The following is a 17733-nucleotide window of genomic DNA, read 5'->3' on the forward strand; positions in this document are numbered from 1 at the left end:
TTTCGACATTGGGCCAGCCCGCACTGAGGAAGTACCCCCAGAGAAGAAGGCGTGAAATAGTAGCATGCTACTGTGTTTCGTACGGTGAGTGGAGGAGCCGGAAGCCAGATTTCATTCCTCACCCTTCGCAATTCATTCCTTCTCCTAAGTCGTCAATGCTTTCCTTATTCCTAACTCCATTAAAGTGGGCAGCGTATCGAAGAGGCACTAACCTCTACCTGTCCGTGGGTGATGGTAATCGCTTACCATCAGAATACCGGCTCAGTTGTCCTCTATGACATAAAAAAGTTAACAAATGTTATGATTTTTGAAATGTATTTCTAAATAAGTATAAGTTAGAGTTAAGTTGAAATTAGCAGCTTTTAATTATAACTGCGACATTTCTTTCTTATTCAAATTTAGAACCTAGGCATTATAAACAAAACAAAGATATATTTTCTAGGATTATATTCGCTAAGTGTGTCTAATTTATTTACCCTACTGTCAACTTTCTGTAACTTCAAATGCCTTATATTTGTACGTATTTTATTTACTTACAGTTTATACGATAGTTGAACACGAGCAACCATAAGTTTTTAGCTCTATCAATGCAAAGGTTTACTTAAGAACCTATAGAATAATTAAGATTACCATCACAGTATGTAGTTATTTGTGATTCTCTTGTTAATTTTAACGTGACGCTTAAATTCCGCAGCGTTTCTTGCGTGAAGCTTATGTTATCTATTGCGAAGTTACAATCAAAATAAACCAATAAAGAATGTCGTGCGTGGCCAATGTCGCCAGTCTATCGCCAGTCAGCCTTGGGCCGTCCATTGCTAACACAGGTAGGTTCGTAATTACTTCGAATAATAATAAATAAAAGCCACTCAAATATTTTCCTTCCTGTACTTAAAGGTTAAAAAGGGATTCGATCCTGCTTAGACTTTGCTTTCCGTTTGTATGTTTGTTAGTCTGTCTGTCTATCACAACAAAGTGTGTCATGTACCGTGATAGTTTTAACTGTAGGAATTTTCAGAGATTTTAGTCGCCGCAAAGCAATAACAAATTAAAAAAAATATGTTAAGCAACGGTCGGCACACATTTCGGCAGTTGGCATACATTGGATACGTGGCCATTTTTTTAAATTACTCTATGGTCTATATCATATTTTAACAAAAACCGTTGTGTCGCGTATCCAGCTCTTGGCAACTTGACTAATTTTAATTATGTATTAAATAAACTATAGCACAGGCTCCAAAAACATCAAAAAGGACCGGTCAAATAAAACGATGAACTTCGAAAAAAAAATTGCATTTATTATTTTCTTCTATATATAAAAATATTTCCATAGTTTTATAAAATAAAGAATATAATACTTATATTTATATAATATAACAAACGTAAAGTTACAAATATTGGACGTCATACCACTCTCGCGCTCCTTCTAATTTTTAATATAAAAATTATACGGACTCTGTCATACCTTATCCGTTTCGCTCACACAGCTTTACTCGTTACAAAAATATAATTACACCTAATTATTACTTACACGATTATCAGTTCAATATAACGCTCGCCGATTGGTTAAAGCGACATCTATTGGCTTTTGGATGCGAACCTTCATGATATAACAATCTCAAATAAATTTTACGTTCACGTGGCACATTGTTTTTTAAAATAATTAAAATAAAAAAACTTAATCTAGGTGAGCTCCATCACTATAATAATTATAAGAAGTACTTGTGCCCTTATCTTATAATATAATCATAAATAACCTACAGAATTTAGAATTAAGCTGCTATAAGGAGGCATTATAATCGTTACTCCATACAAGGAACGTGTTGATTTTAAACAAGAAATAAATAAATAAAAATTGTAAGAACACGACATTCAGTTCATATATGATTTATATCTTCCAGCTATTTGTCGAGTAAAAGATACACAGTATAATAATATGACTTCGACTTTTTAGATTATGTTAGCAATTATCCAAATCAAATTACACAAAATACAAATCCATACAACAAGACGTAAATATGTAGAAGAAATAATTTGTATTGTATAAATTAATGGCCGTAGCCAGGGGGTGCTTTAAGAGCTCAAATTGACTGGACAGGCAAAACTTCTAGCGGATATTTTTTTCCTGCAATAGTATTTTTATGCACATTTATCATCCCGATAAACTAATGTTTGACTCCGCCCGTGTATAAATTAATCTTATTATAATATGTACTATATGAATTGCATTGAAATTAATATTCTAGAGGCACAAAAATATAACTAAACAACATTTTCTTATGTATATAAAAAACTATAATATATAGGCATACACTGGTCTTCTTTCAAAATTACCAAAAAAGATAATGAAATCTTTCCTTGTACGTTTAACACGTAATATCAAAAAATATATATATGTTTGTATTGTAACAATACACAGGCGTTGCTTAAAGCAACTGTTTCCTTATTTTACACACGGCAGTGAAAGACTGGTTGAAAGCTCCGTATGAGAGCAAATATTATACATACATACACACTAATTTTAAATGAGTCTAAAGCTATATAATATTCTATAGATGGGATTTTTATTATTTAAACAATTTATGAGTAGATATTTCCGCTAAAATAGTGAGATCGTAAATATAATTACCAAAAATATTTATGAGTCTGTAGCATCCGTATTTTATAAATTTATAGTCTGTATAACTTGGATATGAGAAAATGTATAGGTGCCCATCTTTAGAATATTATATTAATATTAATACATCGTTATATTTTTAAACTAAAAACATTATAATCTATTAAGAATCCATGTTCTCATATATAAAGAAAACTTAAAATATGAATAAACATATCATAATATGTCGTTTGGAATATGTATGGAATTGTTCCACGGAACATTGTAAATAACTATGTATTTATATTACAAATTATACAACAATAAATCTGAAAGTTATACCTTCAGACACTAACCTACTGCACAACTATTAACAATATCATTAAGTAAATTATGATGGCAAATTATACAGAGCGAATTGGCGCGAAACGCTACAATTTTTTTTTAAGTATAAATGTCAACGGAATATTACGTCAGAATAAAAATGCCGCGCAGCGGGAAAAAAGTTCTTACGGATATTCTGAGTATAAAATACCGCTGATCTGGAGTTTACCTTGGCGTCTTAAAACAGTACTAATACCAATGTGGAAAAGTGATAGACGACCTGTATAGATCTGTTTTTCTCCCACACTGGAATAAATACTGCTTTTAGACGACGGTAAACCGCCCCCCCTCACTCCTCTACCAAGTTTATATATTAGAGTATATTATGATGTTATGATAAATTGTACATGAAGTATAAATAAGTAAATTCATACATTAAGTCATTGAATGAGGTTTAACACCTCCATAATTTTAATTTACGTAAAAAAATTAAGAGAGCGATGGCAAGACTGGAATTCAATTATTGTCTATTCATTAAGTTAAAATGTTTTTTATCAATTTCTTTGTATTCACTACCAATTGAATATCTGTTTTATCTAGTATTTTAAACGGACTATTTCCATACTGTTACTTTATTTTAAGTGATTATGGTTAAACTCTCAAAGGAGTTTATTGAACGTTATTTATAAAAATATAAAGTGTTTTCTGTATATTGTATAACAAAATATTTACATAGTATCGACACGATATTTCCCATTTATTCATACTATGTATATCTCATCACAATCAAGCAAGGGGACTACTTTATAAGAATTAGCGTTGTATTAATACATTTTGGTATGCAATTCCATTGAATCGCTTTCTTATTCTTATATCAAGGCATTAAGGATTAAAATAGACAATTATAAATAACGCATACTAATTGTTCCCGTTGCCTTAATACTATTTAGTGTGGTATATAAAAGCGCATGGCAGTGTGAGTTTTATTTATATAAAGAATACACGTATTAAGTATAATAAGTATATAAGTATAAGTCTGTACACTTTACACAAATCTGTTATGGTAATAATAAAAGAAATATCTATTGAATTTAAATACTATATGAGCCTTAAAAAATTAAGGATCGTTTTTCGCAAAATAAAAGTCATTTTAAATATAAACGTAATTACATTTCTTGTATTTCGGAAAAGAAAAAAAAACGGATATAATTAAGCAATCCATATATGGACTTATTGGTTAAATATGAAAATATACAAAATATGTATTAAAGAGCATCGTAAGCTGTGATAAATACCTCGATCAAAGTTAATCTACAATATATTCATATTATTGCGTATCCGTACATTCCGTAAAAATACAAAACTATTGGCACCGTAACCTTTAGGCTTTGCAGTCTTATAATGAAGGCGAGAAGCTTATAACGGCAGTTATCGCTCGATGAAATCCAAATTATTTCTAACTATACACACATTTCGTACTTGAGCAATGTCTTTATTATTTCATTTCAGTTTGGGACAATCCCAAATTTCTCGAGATTAGTGGTCACCTCTCAGAAGTTCCATGAGCAGGTTGAAACTCGGCGATTCGCCGTCCTTCTTGTTTGTTGGATTCATCATTTCCTTGCCCACTTGCATGAAGAACTGGAAATAAAAAAGCGTTTTGTTAATTATGTTTTTGACAAAATTAATATTTAATGGTGCAATCCAATACTCTCATGGAAGAAAAACTTAATACTCACAACATTTTTTTTTATGTCACAGTCGGCAATGGACGCCTGATGGTAAACGCCCCGCCCATGAACATTTGGAGAGGAATAAAGGAAAGGACTGGGAAGGGTAAGGAAAAGGATATGGGCCTCCGGCTCCCCCACTCACCGAACGAAACACAGCAAAATGCTATTTAATGCCGGTTTTCTGTGGGGGTGTGGTACTTCACCGGTACGAGCTGGCCCAATTCATGCATTGCATTTTTCCGTTAAGTATACGTTCATGTAAGGTCAATTAAAATCAATCAGGTCATTAGGTCAAAAAAAGGTAATATCGAGTCTTTAAGTCCACTGTAATAAGCAATTCTCGTCAAAATTTCCATTGAACTAAAATTAGACTTCACATTATTCCTGCAACTGGAAGTGCATTAACCTGACAGCTCCACTGCATCCTCGGAATATGCTGCAGCAACTTGCCTAATTTAACAAGCCTAAGTTTAAGTTCAACATCAACCCTATCCCTACGTCATAGAGTCGATATTCACCTGGCTACAACTCATGAATGCATAGCAGCGGCTCGCCAAACTTTGCAAGATTCAGCGAACTACTAAACTATTCAATCCAAAACGAACCCTATGCCCAAGGTGTAGAGTCGATATTCATCTGGCAGGTCCAGCTCGGCTAGCACGTCGTACTTAAGACACAGGCAGCCACTTATACAATTAATTCAAAACGAACTCTATCCCTACGTCATAGAGTTGATATTCACCTGGCAGGTCCGCTGCAGCTCGGGAATGCGCAGCAGCAGCTCGCCGAACTTGGCGGGCGTGTCGGGCGAGTGCGCGGCGGTGTAGGCCTGCAGCGCCGCCAGCGCCTTCTCTTGGGACGCTCGCACTTTCTCCGCTTCACGCAACTCTGGCGCATCTGGAAGTGGAATCAATGTCATTGAAAATAATTTATTTAACTTCAGTTCAAGTACGATTACATTTTGTTTGCTTTTTAATGATTTGGTTAAAATTATTATTATTTTAGATTTATCCGCCTGTTTGTTGGTGAAAATTATATAGACTATATGATTCACCTTATAAAATTTTACTAAAAATATTCTAACAGAATTATTACGTATAACAACAATCAAACAGTATAATACAGAGGGTTATTATATAGAGTATTTGAAACCATGGCTATTATAATGAATTAAAATTACCTGAAGTGAGTAGTACGATGACTTTAAGCGCGACATATTCGTATCGATCTACCCGCAATCTTCTCAAATGGTCGGTGAAACTGAGCATTCGTTCGATACACGGCGTTAAACCGTACCTGAAAACAAAACAGTGCACATTTAACATGATGTTTATTATTTTTTATTATTATAATTATTTTTATATTAATATCACTTTATGTGGGAGTCGAGCACGCTTCGGCATGAATTGGGCTAGCTCGCACTGGGGAAGTACCACACCCCCACAGAAAACTGTTAATGGATAAGATCCAGAGACAAGTTTATTTTTCTTCACCTTTCCTTCTTTCAGTCGTCAATCCTTTCTTTTTCCCTTTCCCTTAAAATAAAAAATTACGATGATGTTGATGATTAGATAATGGTGGTGACCGCTTACCATGAGGCAACCCACCCGATAAGTTGCCCGATTTCTACTAGTTTTAGTGTAAATACAGTCACTCTCGATACAAAATAGTGTAAGTGTATGTGTTCATCAAAGTGTATTAAATTTAGCAGTCCTAAATCTAGACACCTATATCGCACGAAAATAAATTAAGTATACATCGAAGCGTACTAACTTGGTGCTCTAATTAAACACAATGCTTCTAAAACTATCAAATATAATAAAATATTTGGAAATGTAAACATGTCATGTCGGTTTTCTGTTCCTCACCGACTCCTTCTTTCCAGTTGTCGATCCTTTCCCTTACCCCACAAAAGCGGGCAGCACATTTGAAGAGGCGCAATCTCTGCGAATGTTTATGGGCGCTGGTGATCGCTGACCAGGTGAACCACCTGCCTGGTCTGCTATGACATAAAGAAATGAATTGGTTAGTAGAAATATGGTACTAACTTAGCGCTCTGGTGCAGCGTGATGCCGCGGCCGCCGCCCACGCGCACCTCGCCCGGCGTGCTGACGCCGCGGTAGCAGCACGACAGCACCAGCAGCTCGCACCAGCTGTTGATCAGCAGGCAGATCTGGTCGTCGATCTGGTGGGATAACGTGTATGTGGTCTTTAGTTGGTATGCGATAATATTGTGTTCTTTGGAGCTTTTTAACTATACACAATGTAATATATATGTACATTATATGATGAACAGCATCGCCCATTATGCTTTTTAAACAAAATTATACATGCCTTAAAATGTGCAAGAAAGGCTTCAAAACAATATAAGTTCGCTTCCCCAATACGAGGATAATCATAAGTGATAGATAAGGAAAATCATAAGTGGCCTTATCTAACATTGACCTCGTGTTGGATCAATTAGGACACTGCAAAAGATGAAATAACACTATAATAAGACAATGGAGTTTGAAAACAATAAAATCTGCCGGTTTAATAACAAAATTTTGAAAGTGACATAGACATAGCGTTGTAGGGACTTTCCTACAACATTATGCTCAGCCAGGGCACATTTATATACTTTTATTATTGGAAATGTGTTAGCATTGTTCTTCAATTTTTTATTTCTTTTTTGTAATTATTTTATGTTATTTTATATGATGTTTGGTTGCGATAAATCTTATGTTGTGGTGCACCTCGCCTTGCGGAGCCGTGCATTGTCCAGTAGGATGCCGCTGTATCCCCACCGTAATGGGTCTGACCGGTAAACCCAACCTCCTTAAATATTGTTTTAAGAAGGCAGGAACGAGCCTATTGATTGACACAACTATTGGGATTATCTCGGCTGAAACACCGTCCCACATCTCGACAATCCCGTGCGCCAAATCCAGATATTTGAGCCGTTTACCCGACTAAGCCTTAACAAGACAGTCGTCATGCGGGATAGTGATATCTATCAAGAAAATCCTAGAAGTTGCTCGGTCCATCACCACTCTATCAGGTTTATTTATGTACTAGCTGCGCCCCGCGGTTTCACCCGCGTAAGTCCGTATTCCGTAGGAATATCGGGATAAAAAGTTGCCTATATGTTATTCCAGTTGTCCAGCTGTCTACGTACCAAGTTTTATTGCAATCGGTTCAGTAGTTTTTGCGTGAAAGAGCAACAAACACACACACATCCTTACAAACTTTCGCATTTATAATATTAGTACGAAGGATTATGTTTCTCATTCCATAATACTCGGGTACCACCAGAAGAATAATACCCGGTCTTTTGGAAGGCTTACGTGGGGAAACAGGTCCAACACGCAGAGGCCCTTTGAGAATTTAATGTGTTGTGGGACACCAGCCGCAGCCCATGACTGCGCCACAGAGATACAGCCCGGGGCAGTCCGCGGCCGATGTAGGACTATTGCAAAAATGGAAAGAAATAAAACTGGACTATGGTACGGAGGTGTTAAATGGATCGGTTACTGGGTCTATGGGAACTATGTCGTCTGCCTTTTTACTACATTTGGGTCAGTAAAAATATATTGGCAGACGTTGACTCGCCCTCTCACAAATGGGCTCTCTAAAAGGTTACAGTAAAATAGCAACAAGAGGGCAACATGTCGTGAGCAACAGAAGGATTATTATTATTATTACACGGAAACTCACCGAAATGTTCTTAAAGAGCGGTAAACTCTTGCACCACTTGACGATCTTGTAGAGGCGGTGGTCCGCGATGTTGCACAGGTCGGCGAGGAAGTCCGCGCTGGAGTTCTGCGCGGTGATGCCGCTCGCCGCCAGCAGCGGGTTGGCGGACGGGCTGCCGCTCGACTTGCCCAGCCGGTTCAGCTCCGACTCGTTGTACTGCCACAGGTGCTCCACGTCCATTATTTCCTGGAACGGTTTGCTCGTTTGAGACGATTTATTTACTTTACTAGGCGCTTGTCCCGGCCCCGCTCGGATATCAAGATTCCTGTTTTATCACCAGGGAGCATTTAATCGGCATAAAAAGTATCCCACCATCCAAGTCAGCTCATATCCTGTCAATATACGATATTTCCTCAAAATCATAAAAAAGTAGTTTTTGCGTGAAAGAGTAACAAACACACACACATCCTTACAAACTTTCGCATTTATAATATTAGTGGGATAGTAGGATATCTCACCTGCAATAGTGGCGGTATGTCGGGCGTGAGTCGACTGCTACTAGACTCCCCTCGACTGCTGTAAGATGCTGGACCGTTCACCTGATGCAGAACAGATACACTATTACATAAGTTAACAATAATCAAACTAAATAAAAAAAATTCAATATGTTTTATATTTTTTTCTGGAAATTTTGTTCCTTTTTAATATGTCAATGAGCCTATGAAAAGTTTGTTAATAAGTACAATAAAACGAACTTATAACTTCATAAAACGGGCCGTTATCATTAAGAAAATATCAGTTAAGTAAATAATGTTGAATCTGTAGGCCTGTAGAGCGGTACTAATTTATTAATTCATGTGTTTGTATGTCTGTGTGCGTGCGTGCGGTTTTTATGTCAGAGTAGGCAACTGAGCTGGAGCTGGAACTGAACTTGTTCGCCTGATGGTAAGCTGCCCAAATCCTGCCCGAAGCGTGCTCGATTCCCACATTAAGATGCAGTGAGTGATGTGTGTATGCGTGGGCGTGTATGCAGTTGTTTATGCGTGCCTCTGAGTGTGAGTTAGTGTAGGTACGTACGGTGTATATGAGCGGGCCTAAGTGCGTGCGTAGTATATGTGAGTGTGAGTGTGTGTGTGTGTGTGTGTGTGAGTGCGCGCGCGTGTGCGTGTAGACTCACGCAGGTGAGGCTGGAGGCGTGGCGCAGCGTGGCGGGCGCGTGCGCGGAGAGCAGCGAGCCGGTGGAGGCGGCGCCCGACAGCGAGTACGAGCACTGGTACGTGGAGCGGCCGCCGCGGGTGCGGTCCTCGCGGATCGCTGTTGGATTGCAATATATTTACCTATATCTAACTAGCTTTTGTCAGCGGCTTTACAAGCGTTAAATTCGTAGTAGTTCAATAGATGTTATTATACATATAAACATTTTTGAATCACGCTATACACTTCGTTTTATACTATGTAGTTAGTCACTGCTATCGCCTCGACTCTGCCCGGGAGGCATGTTTTTGTAATTGTTCTAATTCAAACGGAGAGAGGTCTTGAAAGAATCATTAACATCCCCTCCGGTTCACCCGTTCATTGTGTTATAAATGTAGATAAATAATATTAGAGACGTTTATTTTGAATGAAAAATGTACATTTTTTATTCTCATTAAAGCTTTTTAATAAATGAATCACACTTAATAATGCTACACCCGTATTTCGTACAAACGAAATCTTATAAAATCAACTGAGACAATAACAATTTAAGATTTTTTTGCACCTCATAAATACATGTCGTATTTTGTAACTTAATACATTTATTATTTAATTTTTATGGTATTTTATATTTCTATTTTTATAGAATTTAAATGTTTCATAAAGTAGAATTTTTTTAGGATTACAAACAATTGATCACGTAACGGGATTCGAACCCGCGTCGCTACCAAACCGTAACAACGCCTAGCCTCTCGTCCACCCGTGATCCCGCCACAGCAATCGAATTTATTCTACTCCTTCGGTTTCACGTGCTATTTTATGGTATATTCTTTCTTTCCTTTTCCTTCTCTTTCTGTCTCCATTCCAGCCGTCACATTTCCAGAACTCACCCTCGAGCTTCATGCCACAGCCGAGGCACTTGTCGAACCGGCAAGCGGGGCACTTCTTCCTCGTCGCCACGGTGACGGGGCAGTTGCCCCCGCGCAGGCACATATAGTTCTTGCGGTTCTGCACGGTGCGCTTGAAGAAGCCCTTGCAGGACTCGCACGAGAATATTCCATAGTGGAAGCCGCTTATCTTGTCGCCGCAGATCGGACATGGACTGGAAGAAATCAAAAATTCAAATTCTAATTCAAATTTCACAATTTATAAATTACAAATATATCTTAAAGTATGATTATAAGTTCAGTGTTTGTCAGCTATGCTGACATGCAATCAATACAAATTATATCAACAACAACAATTACAATAATTTAATATTTATGTAGAAACTAACTGGTTACACCCGCGTAAGTCCGTATCCCGTAGGAATATCGGGATAAAAAATTGCCTATATGTTATTCCAGTTGTCCAGCTGTCTACGTACCAAATTCCATTGCAACCGGTTCAGCAGTTTTTGCGTAAAAGAGCAACAAACACACACACATCCTTACAAACTATCGCATTTATAATATTAGTAGGATAGGATAGGAAGTAGGTTGAATTTATTCACACGAGAAGTGGTTATACAGTGTATTATTTGTAAAACTATGATCCGCTTTATTTACAGTCGCAGCTGGCATGCATTGTCCCAATGTCTTTAAGATCTTAAGGGCAATGTAGTCGTTTAATTTCGTCATTTTATGTCTGCTCCGGACCCTGCCCCTTCCGTATATTTTATTGAAAATTGTATTATTTCTTTTTTGTATTTATAACATCTCGACTGTTTTCATTGAATAGTCTAATGACGACATCTTACTGATTAATTCCACAGATTCAGCCTATTCTTTAACATTAGGTAGAATAACATATGTTACAGCGATCAACTGAGCTGGTGGTTCGTCTATCACCACCGCCCATAAACATTAACAAAGATAAAAGGCTTGGCAAAAGAACGGACTAGGATGGGTGAGGAAAAGAACGCCTAACCAAGTTCTCCTACCCCTTTACCAGGGACGTACCTGTTGATCAGCTGCTGCCTGCTGATACCCTGGTGGTGGTGCAGCCGCTCGTCGGTCTGCTCCGTGTCCTCGTCGTGCGCGGGCGACGCGGGGAACACGGCCGCCTCGCGGTACACCACGTGGGGGTGACGGCTCTGGAAGAGAGGATCATGGATTGTTTTATGGCTTCTGTGGTGTTGTGACTATTGTTTGTTAGCGTGAAAAATAATTCAGAACTGTTATTTTGTTATTTTTAAGATGTATAACGACAACATTTTGTAACTGTTATTTTTGAAAAGTAAAAACATTTATGGACATATTGATATTTGAATAATCCTTCCCAATGGACGATAGCTTCTTATGGAAATGGAAAAGAGTCTTTTAACATAAAACAATTTTACATAAATATATAAATCAATAAATTTGACCGCCTCCTCGGTACAGTGGTTAACGCGTGAGCGTAAGACCGAGGGGTCCTGGGTTCGAATCCCGGTGGGGACGCACAAAAAAAATGTCCTGGTCTGGCAGGACACAGAAGGCTGATCACCTACTTGTCCATAAAGAAAATCGATCAGTGAAACAAATACATATCATCTGCCTCATACACCAGTAGGGGATACAGGACTTTACTTATATAAATCAAAACTCTAATTAATATAAACTTGTACAACTTTAATTTTTTACTTTTTTTTTTAAATGTAATTTTTTTAACTTCCACCTATTCGAAAGGTCACTTCTATCGAAAAGAATCAGACAGAAACTCCACAGTTATAACAAATCTAAGTATCATCAATATATATGAAAAAGAAATAGCATTGTACCTGCACAGGTGAGTGTGTCGGCGAGAACTCTGAGCTGTACGAGTAGCAGGAGGAGTGCGACGCGTCGCTGTTGTTGCGCGAGAGGGACGGCGTGTAGTGACGCGACGGCCGCGGGCTGGCTGACGGGCTGCTGTAGACACTGTAACAATTTTTTTAGGATATTCAGTCTTATTGGTGTTGCACTGAAGGTTCAATTTTGAACGGCTAAATTGTTAAGCGACTTATTACGTTTCAATTGAAATAACAATATTTTTTTAGGATATTCAGTCTTTTCGGTGTTATATTGAAGGTTCAATTTTGGATGGATAAATTGTTAAGTGACTTAATACATTTCAACTAAAATCCTGTCAACTAGATTAGATTTTTTAGGATTCCGTACCCATCGTTTAACGGGACTCTGGGCCTGTCGGTATGTCTGTATAATATGATAATATGTAAGTCTGTCGCTCCACCTATCCCTCTGTCTGTATGTCTATCTATCTGTCTATCTCATGAACCGTGACAGATGAAAGTTATTTCACAATTACATTAAAACGAACTCGTCGACAAAAGTACCAGGGCAGCAGAAAGCGCAAGGGCCACTCACCTGTGCGTATACATGGAATGTACGGCGGAGTCCGTGCTGGCGCTGGATTGCACTCGGGGCAGTCGGCCCAGCAGCGGCGACCCGTGAGCTCCTAACAGCTTATCCATACCTAGTGGCTCGCATTTTAACTCTGCAAAAAGATTATGTCATTTATAGCAAATAGCTAATATTAAGAAGATATGTTTGTTAAATAATTATTTATTTCTACAAAAAAAAAAAACAATATAGCAAAAAATATGATTGGATTTTTTTTCTTTTTGTATACAAATATGTTTGTAAATTTGTATGAAGGTATGCAGATGAAATTTAACAAAGAGTTCTTTTACTGATAATGTTCAGAATCCAGCAAGCTAAGGCCCCTAGCACACGCATTTTAAACGCGCAGTCGACGCGTGTGCCAGGAGCCTAAACAGGCTGACCTAACAATGTTGTATGGGCCCTTGAAAAGTGTATGGATATTCTATAAGATAACTCACCAGACAATTGATTCTCCTTTTTTATAGTCAAGTTTTGGACTTCAGTCATGCCGCTGGACGTCATGTGCGGCAGAGCGTGCTCATACTGGTCGGAGAGGGCCAGCGACTTGGCGCTGCTGGTCGGCGAAGATGGCCGCCGGGCGAGGGAGAGGGCCGTGCTGTCCGTGAGGACAGATATCTAGAGAGAGAAACGCACTCGTAAATTTATTGCACAAAAATATTATATTATTACTACCATAATTAACTCGGAATTTTGAATATGCCAAACAAAACATAAAAATCTATACTAATATTATATAAAAGTAATCTCTAAAAATTATTTTACGAATAGAAGACATTAATCTATAACATTAAACAATATTAAAATGTTAATTAAAAAGTGTTAAACTGTAAAATCGGAAATCAGAAATAAGGAAGCAATAAAAATTACAGTTAACTCGAAATTTATTTTCAATTCTATTTCATTCAATTCTATCGGAAACCGTTAAGCGTTGCAAAAACCACCTTTAATTATGACAGTTAAATTTATTTGCATGCAGAAAAGATTATTGCGTAGACTTTTTATTGTATTTAATAAATTATTTAATATAATAAATTATATTATTTATTAGGCAATAATCTACTTTTATCTAATAGAACTACATGGAAAAGACTATTAAATGAAAAAAGCATCATCAAAACCGCTTCACCAGTCAAAAGTTCTGAGGTAAGAAAGCCAAAATACAGACAGTCATATAACCACCTCCTTTTTTTAAGTAGGTTGAAATCTGTATTTAGTTTTTTTTTATAAATTAAATACCTAATCCTATCCTACTAATATTATAAATGCGAAAGTTTGTAAGGATGTGTGTATATTTGTTACTCTTTCACACAAAAAATACTGAACCGATTGCAATTGTATTTGGTATGTAGATAGCTGGACAACTTGAATAACACATAGGCAACTTTTTATCCCGATATTCCTACATGATACAGACTTACTCGGGTGAAACCGCGGGTCGCAGCTAGTAATAATATAATTCTCTTGACCATAATAATCGGCTTTAACGGCTGTTTTTTGTTTGTTTTTGTGTTAACTTAATAGAATGCCCATGTCCATTTAATATAATTAAATGCTGGAGCGATTCAGATGTAATTTAAAAGTTTAAGTAGTCCGAGAACGAGATAAGCTAGAAAAACCTTAAAGCTTGTTTATCGCTTGCATTAACGCATCGATGTTTATGCTAATGCTAATTTCTAAGCTGGAACGGGTTTGAAACGAGTTCCCTTTAACGATCTATAAAATCACAGACTGGATCTAGCCGTATATAGGTATTATATTGGTGACTAACTTTCTACAGCCTAGCCGCGCTTAGTTGCCTTATCTATGACATGTTATATAAATTATTTTATATCGCTTTATAGTTTAAATAATTGCGATATGCATATTGCGAGGCTGTTTCATGTTTTACTACATATATAATATTTATGTTATAAGTATGAATTTAAGCTGAAAAGATTGTTTGAACTGAAACGATTTCAAAAATTCTTTTATCCTTCTTTATGTACGTAATTCGTAATTGCTATATCCTATTTATCATGTACCACGAGCGAATCCGGGACGGATAGTTGGGTTATAACACAAAGAGATGTATCAGTGGTTCCTTAGTTAGGAAATAACCCTGAAAATAATTTCATAGTATTTTCTTGTGTTTGATTTTACGCGAGTATTATACATTTAGAAATTAAAAACTTTTTAACGGATTTTAAACGCGATTTATTATTTATTTTATAAACTGACGTTTCGAACACTTTATAGCGAGCGTGGTCACGGGAAGACTGAGATGTTATGAACGTTGGGTTAATAATATAATGAATAAATCGCGTTTAAAATCTGTTAAATAGTTTTTAATTTCTTAATAATTTCATATCAAATAGAAAGTCGCATTGCTTCTTATTATTATGTTAGCAAAAAAAGATTCTATTCATAAAATCTAAGAGATCGCATCATCGCAGTCAATCCTACTTCCTACTAGTCCTACTAATATTATAAATGCGAAAGTTTGTAAGGATGTGTGTGTGTTTGTTGCTCTTTCACGCAAAAACTACTGAACCGATTGCAATGAAATTTGGTACGTAGATAGCTGGACAACTGGAATAACATATAGGCAACTATTTATCCCGATATTCCTACGGGATACGGACTTAGGCGGGTGAAACCGCGGGACGCAGCTAGTTATCAAAGAACCAACGATCTTAGCCGGCTGTGTCGGCACACAGTTACTCAGAAATAAGAATACGCTATATACTAAAAAACTCTAGATTGTACTAAAAAATTTATTAAAAAGTATCTATATATAACTATCAAATTCGCCTACATCATGGAGTATATACATTTTTCTTGTTTGATATATTTTCACATTTAGCTCATGTAATTTTTAACCTACAATTATATTTTGTAGTCAACAATTACTTTTTTAATAAGTATTGATGACACATTTCTTGTAAAACTATATTTATTTATCATTCGTCATATGGTCGTTGGAGCTTTACTTAGTTTGATACTAGATGGCGTTAGGTTCAGTAAAGTTCCACAAACAAAAAATAACAACTTTTTCTCCTTCTACCAACCAGTTAAGAATGGATTTAAAAATGGAACGAGCATTTGAACTTGTATCTAGCTATTTCTATTAAAATTGCATCCAGATTAATTGATGTGAAAGTGTAACAGAAAGCTGGATAGGTATCGTATTTATAATATTAGTAATCTTTATGTATGTAACGCTTATTAAGGGTTTTGACCAAGTTTAAATAAAGAATGTTCTCAATTCGGCGTATTTATTGTGTTTGTTACCTCAGCAATTTCAATTGGGACTGGTTTCGATTTCGATGATTCTTTTTATATTTGAAAGCTGGTGCCTTTCCTGTATTAAATGTTACAATTTAAAACAATATAATCTCAATTTAGTTTCTTGTTAAAATAATTATTCCATATTAATATCTGCAGTAAGTATATACATTATAGGAATGTGAATAAAAAAAGCTCACCCTATTCATACTCAAGCTTCTCTGATGCGGTTGCAAGGGCGCATACTTCAGGTCCAGCACGCGATCGTCGTCGAGGCTTTGAAACGGCTCGGTCTTGACCGTTTCCGATTTTATCGTCACGTTTCGCAGCGTGTCTATGGAATCTCGGGAGGATTGGAGGTCGATGTTGCTGGTCTCGTCTGAAGAGGATTGCAATTGAATAATAAAGCAGGTAACTTAGCTTAAGCTTATTATATCACTAGCTGTACACCCCGGTTCCGACCGGGTTGTCATTTATCGAAATTCAAATACTACAAACTATCCTATGTTTTAAGTTGGATCAAACTACACATGGTGTGTAAATTTAATGAAAATCGGTCGAGTAGTTTAGGAGTCCATCGCGGACAAACAACGTGATGCGTAATTTATATATATTAATTTAGACATAAAAAGGAAGCTATTACTTATCGTACAAACATTTAAAGACGATAAAAATACGAAAAGACTAGAGGTCCATTCCCATAGCTCCTTTTCGGTAGTCAATCCTTTCCTTATCCCCTTCCCCTTCAAAACAGGCAGCGCATTCGCAGAGGAAAAATATACTACCTATGTGAATTTTTATTAGCAATGGTGATCGCTTACCATAAGAGGAACCACCAGCTCAATTAGACAATTACCCGCTTATGGCATTAAAAAAACTTAGGTCTATCTGAATTAGACAAGGCTTTAAATCGAGTTTGATTTCTATTTATTTATTTGTTAATTAGGATTACGGCAATTACCTAATTCTTAATTAACAAAGAAATAGCATGGAAAGCTTTTGAAATTAGAATCATACGACTTAGTGCTGTATTTTTTTTTTTTTTTTTTTTTATTTTACAGCTAATTAGATAAATATAACAGTATTTTTTTACACAACAAAAAAAAACATTAATGTAAAAATATAAAGATTTTTATTTTCTAACTTAGATAATCCACTAGGAACTTATTTACTTCGACAATAATCTTAAAAGTCCTACCCTTGACCTCCTCCACAATGGAATCAGTACTACTTCCAGACGTCACGGTAACGCTCAGCTCTACGTTCTTTCCATCTATAATATAAATGGTAAAACCAAATTGCAAAATCACTTCTATCGCCATTAAACCGAGCAGTTTCGTACTAACCGTTATGAACGCTGGTGTCTATGACCATTTCATGGTCGGAGAGCTCGCCTTCCCAAGACATCGGCCTCTCCTGCTCGAGGGGACCATCACAACCTGACGACCGTTTTTTCTTGCTACGCATATTCACCTGAAATTAAATTAAGAATATTTTTATAGTCAAATCTATATATTCACTAGGTGACCATGTTCTGCCTTACACTTATTATTTAGGGGTTTGAAAAGTATATGTACCCGATATG

The 17733-nt window shown here is 36.6% G+C and overlaps 1 protein-coding gene across 2 annotated transcripts in view; it reads right to left on the reverse strand.

The window, feature by feature from the left end:
* Window positions 1–1424: 1424 nt before the first annotated feature.
* The window catches only part of LOC119829918 (nuclear hormone receptor FTZ-F1 beta), a 38274-nt gene continuing 21965 nt past the window's right edge, over window positions 1425–17733 (reverse strand). For both annotated transcript variants that reach the window (XM_038352647.1, XM_038352648.1), the window contains exons 4-17: window positions 17495–17621; window positions 16349–16527; window positions 13322–13499; window positions 12846–12975; window positions 12260–12398; window positions 11460–11593; window positions 10410–10621; window positions 9503–9639; window positions 8844–8924; window positions 8347–8571; window positions 6699–6835; window positions 5831–5946; window positions 5393–5547; window positions 1425–4558 (exon numbers count right to left, since the gene is read on the reverse strand). In XM_038352647.1, coding sequence (XP_038208575.1) covers window positions 4454–4558; window positions 5393–5547; window positions 5831–5946; window positions 6699–6835; window positions 8347–8571; window positions 8844–8924; window positions 9503–9639; window positions 10410–10621; window positions 11460–11593; window positions 12260–12398; window positions 12846–12975; window positions 13322–13499; window positions 16349–16527; window positions 17495–17621 — 2055 coding nt within the window. In that variant the 3' untranslated portion in view covers window positions 1425–4453. The remainder of the gene's footprint in view (window positions 4559–5392; window positions 5548–5830; window positions 5947–6698; window positions 6836–8346; window positions 8572–8843; window positions 8925–9502; window positions 9640–10409; window positions 10622–11459; window positions 11594–12259; window positions 12399–12845; window positions 12976–13321; window positions 13500–16348; window positions 16528–17494; window positions 17622–17733) is intronic.

Source organism: Zerene cesonia, chromosome 11 (assembly GCF_012273895.1).
Source record: "Zerene cesonia ecotype Mississippi chromosome 11, Zerene_cesonia_1.1, whole genome shotgun sequence".
Lineage (NCBI taxonomy): Eukaryota > Metazoa > Arthropoda > Insecta > Lepidoptera > Pieridae > Zerene > Zerene cesonia.